This window comes from Lontra canadensis, unplaced genomic scaffold (genome assembly GCF_010015895.1).
Source record: "Lontra canadensis isolate GAN:19392208 unplaced genomic scaffold, GSC_riverotter_1.0 scaffold756, whole genome shotgun sequence".
Classification (NCBI taxonomy): Eukaryota; Metazoa; Chordata; class Mammalia; order Carnivora; family Mustelidae; genus Lontra; species Lontra canadensis.
The window spans coordinates 21,616-30,594 of NW_022631740.1; the positions used below are offsets into that span (position 1 = coordinate 21,616).

Sequence of the window (8,979 nt, forward strand, 5' to 3'; positions counted from 1 at the left end):
CTGTCCTTGAAGACCAGCTCTCCCATTTGATGGCTTTATGATGGTGGACAACTTCTTTAAGCCCCAAATTCCTCATCTTAGAAAGGGAAGAATAATTCTACCTGTGTCATGGAATTTGGTGAAGGTAAGATGAGGTAACATATATAAATAACTTATTATAGTTCCTGACGCATGGTAAGTGGTCAATCAGTGCTAACTACTGTTATTATAGATCATTGGAATAATTAGCAATTCGAGGTTTTTTTTGTTTGTTTGCCTTATTTTTATAGTAAATACTAATTGAATGAATTGACTTCATCACAATGAAAGGAATTTAAAATGTTATCTATGTATCCTAAGAAAAATATAAACATTTTATTCATTTAATAAAAATTGACCATGAATGATGCTCAGTGCTAGGCAGTTTTAGACACTGAGAATAAAGCAGGGAACAAGGATGACCAAGGTCCCTGCTCTCAGACAACTTATATTCTAGTGAGGGAGGCTGACAATAAATAAGTAAACAAAAGGGTTGACAAGATCTGTAAGCTCCAAGAGGCAGGGAGCTTAACTGTTTGTACCTCATTATAGCCCAGGGGCATGCGATTTAGTGCCTACTGGAGGCGCTCATTGAGTGTATTGAGGGGATGAAAGGAGATTGCTTCAGAGGGTGTTGAGTGCCAGCAAGGGCAAAGCAACTGGGCTACATGATGGAGTGGGAAGGTTGGCTTCACCATTTGTGGTGCAGCTGAGAAGATGGCTGATGAGCTAAGTTAGGAAGAGGTGAGGGAGGCAACCATGGGACAGTCTTTGAGAAGAATAGTCCAGGAAAGGGGAGATTCCATGCCAAAGCTGAAAGTCCTAGAGCAAAGCGGTGTTGCGTTTGTGAAGAACAGAAAGCAGACCCAAGTGGCTGGAACTGCAGTGAGGGGGACGGAGGTGGGAGCCACAGTCAAGCACTGGGCATGGAGGGCATTTAGGTCCATTTCCTTGCCCTGCACAGAACCCACCTGGGAAGTTTTTCTACTCCTCCCCTCAGAATGTCTACAGAGTGAATCGCTTTGTTTGTCAGCTACCCTTGGTCTTGTATGATAGAATGACCTTTCCAGGCTGGGGCCCGGGAGACGGACTGGATTCCTCTCTCCTGTTGCCAGGCCCCTGCCCTGCACTTTACCTGCGAAGTGTTTCTCGCTGTGTTGGTTTATTTGTGAGACTGATGTAGCAATAAAATGAAATCTTACCCTTGGGGGAAAATTTCTGAAGTACAATGGGGAGCCAGTTACAATTTTGGAAGAGGAGCAATTGCAGACAATGGGAAGGTATGATATGTTGGATGGACAGTGACGTTGCCCAGATAGGCCTTGCTAGGGGATGATGAGGAAGACTGAGACCCAGGTGCTAGAGACTGATGGCTGCCATGAGGTTGGGAGATGACAGTATTGAGAGGGGAGTAGGTGCATGGTTTGAGTAGATGGCATGGGTATCAAGAGTAGAAGACACCTTGGATATTACCCTTAGTGACATATTTATGGATATATTTTTCCTCAGGCAAGGGAAATGAATGCAAAAATAAACAATTGGGACTGCACCCAAAGAAAAAGTTTTTGCATAGCAGAGGAAACCACCAACAACACAAAAGGGCAACCTACTGAATGGAAAAAGATACTTGCAAATGATATGTCCAGTGAGGGGTTAATATCCAAAAAATATAAAGAACTTTTCCAACTCAACACCACACAAGCAATCTAATTAAAAATGGGTGGAGGATATGAAGAGACGGTTTTCCAGAGAAGACATAGAGATGGCCAACAGGCCCATGCAAACGTGTTCAGCATCACTAATCATCAGGGAAGTGCAAATAAAAATGGCGATGAGATATCAACCTCACAGTAGTCAGAATGGCCAGTATGAAAAAGACAAGAAATTATAAGTGTTGGTGAGGATGTAGAGAAAAGAGAACCCTCGTGCACTGTTGGTGGGAATGTAAATTGGTGCAACCACTGCAGAAAATAGCATGGAAGTTCTTCAAAAAATTAAAAATGGAAATACCATATGATCTAGTAATCCACGATTGGGTGTTTACCCCCAAAATGAAAACACTAATCCTAAAAGATATATGCACCCCTATGCTTATTGCAGCATCATTTACAATAGCCAAGCTGTGGAAGCAACCCAAGTGCCCATCAATAGCTGAATGGATAAAGAAGAGATTGTGTAAATAGACAATGGAATATTGCCCAGCCATAAAAAGGATGAGACCTTGTCATGTGCAACAACATAGATGGACCTAGAGGGTATTATGCTAAGTGAAGTAAGTCAGAAAGAGAAAGACAAATACCATATAATTTCATTTATTTGTGGAATCTAAAAACAAAACAAAACAAAACAAATAAAAAACAGACTCTTAAACAGAGAATAAACTGGTGGTTGCCTGAACGAAGTGGGTGGGTTGGATGGGCAAAATAAAGATTAGGAAGGACAAACTTATAAAATAAGTAAGTCATGGAGATGCAGTATATATAGATAGATATATTTTTTAAGAATTAATTATAATTAATTAATTAAAAGAATTTTGTATGGAGGTGAAAAAGTTAGTTGAAAATGGCAATCAGAAATGAGGAGAGTGAGGAACTGTCCCTGCTGCTGGTCCCGTTTGCTTAGAAAGAAAGTATGTGTGATAGCTTCCACCCAAGACGGTAGGCAATGGGATGTCATGGTCATGGACATGACACAGAGAACTGGTGCTGGTAAGACTGTGTAGGCAGGTGCCTGGAAGGGCTTGCAAGGTGGACAGTGAGAAGGAGGAAAGAGAGGGGAGGGTGGTAGCATTAGCTGGTCTCAGGTTCCCAAGTGTTTCAGTGGCAGGACAGGCTGCACCCCAGGTGGCATCTGAGGCTTGATGAGACATTTTGATGACCCTGGACAAGCCAGTTGAAGAAAGCAGGGAAGAAAAAAAAAAATCAATAGTCCCATGGAAGGAAGCAAGGGGATTGGACAGCTGGAAACAGACTGAGAAGCAGAGGCTTCAACCCTCAGGAAAAGACAGTTCCTGGTTATTAAATGTGAGTTGCATTACATTGCCTAAAGGCTGATTTTCAGCTATTAATTTCTCAAGATACAAAATTTAGGTACAACCTATCTGAACTGCTTTCCATTACAGGTTTTATACTTGGTAGAATTTCCCGCTGTGCATCTCAAAGTACATTGAACTATAGCTATCCAGGGTTTACCTTATCTTAAGCGAAAACCTTGATTTTACCAGGAAACTTTCCTTATGCTGCTGCATGGTGGAACATTTGAGACACGTTGTCAGCAGGAGCTGGCGAGCCCAGGGGTCACCCCGATCGTGGTTTACCTGCTCACCTCCTCTCTGTGGGTCCTGTGTTCTGGTCTGCTTTAAGCTGCCAGCAGGGACGCGTGCCTAAGGCCAGAAATCCGAGTCCCTGTTTATTCTTCCTAGAACTGCCAGAGCATCAGAGCCAGCCGCTCCCAGACATAAAACCACGCAGGGGAGCCCTACTAGAGAATACCCATCTGTTCTTTCTTTCCTCGTAGCTCTCCAGCCATCCAGCGCATCTCCTCTTCAGCCCCAGGGCCCTGGGTAGTCCAACAACGTCGTGACGGTCACGGGCATTTCCCTGTGCTTGTTCATCATCGTCGCCACGGTGCTCATCACGCTGTGGCGGAAGTTCGGCCGCGCCCCCAAATGCAGCACCCCGGCTCGCCACAGCTCCATCCACTCCCCCAGCTTCCGGAAGAACTCGGACGAGGAGAACATCTGCGAGCTGAGCGAGCAGCGCGGGAGCTTCTCCGACGGGGGTGATGGACTGGCGGGGGGCCCCGGGGACGTGGGCATCCCCCTGACCTACAGGCGCGGTGGGCCGCTGTCCGGGGAGGACGACGCCTCGGGCAGTGAGAGCGTGCAGTCCAACGCGCAGAAGATCATCCCGCCGCTGTTCAGCTACCGCCTCGCCCAGCAGCAGCTCAAGGAGATGAAGAAGAAGGGCCTGACGGAAACCACCAAGGTGTACCACGTGTCTCAGAGTCCCCTGACCGACACGGCCATCGACGCCGCCGCTGTCCCTCCCTTGGACCTGGAGGGCCCCGAGGAGGCTGCGGCCAACAAATTCCGGCTGAAATCCCCATTTCTGGAGCAGCCGGCGGTGGGGGCAGCGGCCAGGCCCCCCTCCAGGCTGGACCTCCCGGTCTGTGCCGCCAGCTGCGCGGTCAGCCCCAGCCAGACCATGATCCGCAAGTCCGCCCTGAGGCATGCGGGCGGCCGAGGGGCGCTGCCGGAGAGGAGCCACCCCAGGGGCTCCCACTTCAGGAGGACTGCGAGCTTCCACGAAGCCAGGCAGGCCCGGCCGTTCCGGGAGCGGAGCATGTCCACCCTGACCCCACGGCAGGCCCCGGCCTATGGTTCCAGGACGCAGACCTGGGACCAGGCGGAAGAGCGATCTCGGCCTCATAGTCGAGGAGCTGCCCCGTCCCCTGATAAACCAGACCATTTCCACGGGGCAGGTACAACCAGAAGTCCATTAAGCCCTCCCCCTAAATCCTACAGCCTGGGGCAGCCCGCGAGGAAACCAGACCTGGGGGATTGCCAGGCAGGATTCATGGCGGGCGGTGAGAGAACGGAGCCGCACAGAGCCCGGAGGGGCCCGTCCCCCAGTCACAGGAGTGTCTCGAGGAAGCAGCCTTCTCCCACGGCCCCCAAAGAGAGCCACCAGAGGGTGAGCCCTCTGAGCCCTTCTCATTGTAGGAAAGACAAGTGTCAGAGCTTCCCAGCCCAGCCTGAGTTCGCCTTCTATGACAATACGTCATTCGGCCTCACCGAGGCAGAGCAGAGGATGCTGGACCTCCCGGGCTATTTTGGGTCAAATGAAGAGGATGAAACCACAAGCACACTCAGCGTGGAGAAGCTGGTCATCTAGACCCAGATCAGCCTGGGACTTCACACAACTGGGGTCCTTTGCCTGGCTCCTGGTATCAGCGGCTCACAGTGTTTTATGGACTGTATGATGTAGCTATTTGTACATTAGGATGGGGGGGGTAACTCAAGTGTTCATATGTGTTTTAATTCATAAGGTAGAAGTTACTTAGCCTGAACTTTTCCCTTTGTTATCCTAGTTCCCTTGGTTTATTACTAATAAATACAATAATAAAATTTAAACAAGAGTGAAATAGGGCTCAGTCTCTCATGTGGATATGAAAGAGGGCAAATGTGACTTTAAGCATGAAGTGCTTTGAACACTTTCTTGGCAGTGTCCAACATGAAGTAAATTTGGGAGTCTCCACAACAGTAAGGGCTGGAACAAAGTTAACTTGCCAACAGAGCTCTGGATTATAATTTATTAAGTTACAAATACTTAAGAATTTGACTCCTACAGGGGCAGTACTGAATGGCTTTCATGTTTAGCTGAAAGGCTGATGATATTCCAGGAGAACTTTCATGCCGGAGTTGGGTGATACCTTCTAATTTTTTTATGCAACAAAGAGTTCTGGTGCCTTGACACAAAATTATGTGAGTTAATTCAGTTTTGGAGAAATAATAAGAAGCTGATTGTTCAGGTAGTGAGTCAACTGAAGACCTAGCCATATACTCATCATTGTTTGGTGCAAAAAGTGTACATTTTAGAAAGGAAAGTATTATCTCCTGAGAGAATCAAATAGAACATGGGCAGTGGATGCTGGCAAAGACACTGACTGGCATTAGGATGGTGACTATGCGTTCCTGGATCAGACTGGCAGCCAAGACCCTAGAGGGTGTCATCTTGAAACTAGTGTGTTTATGTTTCTAAAGATGACTTTATCATGTTACTCAGACAGTATGGAAAGCAGGTAGACCAGATTGTGATTTTATAGCTAAGTTTTTTAATTGAAAGAATGAAGTAAAGAAGGAACAGAGAAAATAATTCTTTTAGAAACAAATCTTTTGCTTTCCCATGTGCCTACCACATTTTCCAGGTGAAGAATTTAAGACTCAGGGAGGGGAATTAACTCCTGCAGGGATATCTGGATGAACATGGACTCACATTTTTACTCTAATAACCTTTTCCTTTGTACAATGCCATCGCAGCCTTTACAACTCTTCTCTAACAGCAGGGACTTCAGGAGAAAGCTGGCTCTTTTAGCAAGAAGTCACAGAAAGATGCCTTTACTGGATTTTCCTGAAGGAAGGAAGCTTTCTGCTGCTGGTTGTTAGGACTGGTCTTGCAACTTGCTTTATTTGGAAGTGAGGGCTAAACAAGGACCTAAAGGCTGGGCTCTTTCCTTGCAGTCTGGCATCAGGTACCCTGTGAGCACTCTTCAATCTGGTGTACTTCCTTTCAGCTCTTGAACCTAATGCCTTATCTGCCTACGCTTGGGTAGCTGCCCTTTCCTTCTTTGTTCACCATGACCTCTCTAGCTGCCACACCCACCTTGCCTTTTACATTGTTTTTCTTCTTCCTTTTAGAATTTATCAGGATGTCAGCCTGCTAGTGAGGTTTCAGGGACCACTGGAGAGAGTGGAATTAGGTGGGACAAAAAAGAATCATAAATGCAAATACTGTACCTTTTAAAGTTTCTCTTACATTGTTGTATTACCACTTCATTTGTGCCATTGTTCAAAATCAAAACAGACTTCCTTTGGGAAATGCCTTCATAATAACTATCTACCTTTCAGGAACAGGACGAGTAGATTATTCAGTGGTATCTGACAGCTGTTATGTGCTGATGCAAAGAAGAGGAAACCAGACTTGTTAATCTACACTTTCTTGGTTCACCACATTAGAAAGCTTTGTTCTCTTTCCAAGTTCACAGGCTTGCATGCCAACTTCTGAGGACAGAGGATACATGCTCACTGGTTCCACACTTCACAGTGAATTTCCCTACAGTGTCAGACTAAGACCAAAACAGCTGCAAGGAAGGTGAAAATTAGAGAAGAATGCTATGAATGGAAAGATTTTCTGTTAAATCATGTTCTTCCCCAGTATATCATGCATCTAAATTAGTATAACAGTGAATTAATATCAGTGTACAAGCTGTTCACCATCAACCTGCCAGTTTTCTGTGGCTCTCATCAAGACGCAATCTCTACAATTCAGTTAATCTAACCTCTCTCTGAGAAAGAGAAAAGTAGATGCTCCAGCATTCTCCTTGGTGGGTAAGTGATAAGCTTCAATAGAAATAATATCCTACAGAGAAAAGTGTTCCAAATGGAAGAACAAGATAAAACCTCAGGAAAGACCTTAATGAAATGGATATAAGTAATCACCTGATAAAGATTTCAAAGTAAGAGTCATAAAGATGCTATCTGAAAATGGGACAAACGTGGATGAACATGGTGTTCATGAAAATACCGAACAGACTTCAGGGAAGGTGGTAGAGTAGGAGGATCCTGAGTTCACCCCATCCCACAGAAACACCTAGATAACAGTCACATCAGTGCGACTAACCTAGAAAATAACCCCAAAGACTGGTAGAATAGACTTTCCATGGTTAATGGTAGAGGGGAGATCACACTGAAAAGAGTGGGAGAGGTAGAGATGTGGTTGGGAACAAAACTCCCGGCAAGACCACAGATGGGAGGGACACAACAAGCAGCAAGAAGGGAGAGGAGCAGATCCCACAACAGGCAACCCAGACATGGCAGACCTGCACTGGGAAGATGAAGCCCCGTAATATTTGGCTTTGAAAACCAGTGGGGCTTAATTACATGACCTTTTATACCAGCAGGGCTTAATGCCTGGTTCTTTAAAAATCAGTAGGCCAAAAAAAAAAAAAAAAGTTTAAAAATCAGTAGGCTTAGCTCTTTGAGAGCTAGAGGGCCATAAGAAACTGAGTCCCTGTCCTTTAAGCACCAGAATAACAATCTCACTGAGATAAGCATAGAAGCAGGAGTTTGAAAGTATCTAGGGTATATCTGAGGATTTTTTTTTTTAGTCATCTCAGAATGTGTGCTGGGAAGCAGGGATCTTTAGGCAACTTCTCCCAGAACAAATGTCTAGTAGACAAACATTTCTTTCCCCTGCACCCCAGCATAGATACCTGGATACCTGCAGACACCAGTATGAGCATTCCGCCTACCCTGCGAACACCACATTTCCCACGCCCACATTCTCCTGATGACCTCCTGAAGCCAACCTGCTGCACTCAGCCAAAGTCCCACCAAAGTCCCTCTGCCTCATCTTATCCTGCAAACAGCTATGGGAGGAATTGGTGGCACTCCAAAGTGCCACTCCTGCCCTGGGGAGTGCACCCACAGTCCCAGCAGTCAGACCTTATACCTGGCAGTGCAGAGTGTCCTGCTGATCTGTGTGTCTGCAGCCCCAGCAGATGGACAAGAGGCAGGAGTCTGATCTGACTGCTGGCCCTACCCACCAACAAAAACCTCCCAGGAGGGGCAGTACACAGAAGAAGTCCTGCAGTTTGGGCCTCTGCAGCCCTGGCAGAGTGGGGACAGGCATCTGGTCTGACTATCGGCTCCATCCACCAATAAAATCCTCTCAGGGGATTAGGCAGGGAGAACATCCTACAGGTTGGTGCTACTGCAGCCCCAACAGACAGACTGGGGGAAGGCGTCTGGCTTGAGAGCAGGCCCCATCCACCAAGGAAAGCCATTCAAAGATGAGGAGGGGAGAGTGCTCTGTGGCTTGGTGTGACAGTAGTGACAGCAAATGTGCTGAGGGCAGTCATCCTGTCTGACTACTGACACTGCCCAACTACAAACCCACAGCAACCGCAAACTGGCTCCTTAACAGTACAGGGTCCAAACCAACAGGCAAAATGGGTCACTGCAGATGACTAGACTGAAGGCAAACCAGGCTCAGCCACAACAATTAGGTGCACACAACCCATACAGGAAACACCAGGATTGCCTGGTTCTGGTGAGCAGGGGACATTGCACTACAGAGCACCACAGGACCTACTACTTTCCAATAAAGATACTACTTTCCAAATAAGGAGACATAACTGACTTTTCTAATACATAGACACAAACACAGAAAGTTAGAAAAA

General features: G+C 46.5%; 1 protein-coding gene across 1 annotated transcript; it reads left to right on the forward strand.

Moving 5' to 3' along the window:
- The first annotated feature begins 777 nt into the window (after positions 1-777).
- Positions 778-5,025, forward strand: LOC116863249 (thrombospondin type-1 domain-containing protein 1-like). The gene is given in 2 exon segments (XM_032850735.1): positions 778-918; positions 3,411-5,025. Coding segments are annotated over 2 exon segments (1,644 nt in total). The 3' UTR covers positions 4,914-5,025.
- The last annotated feature ends 3,954 nt before the right edge of the window (positions 5,026-8,979 follow it).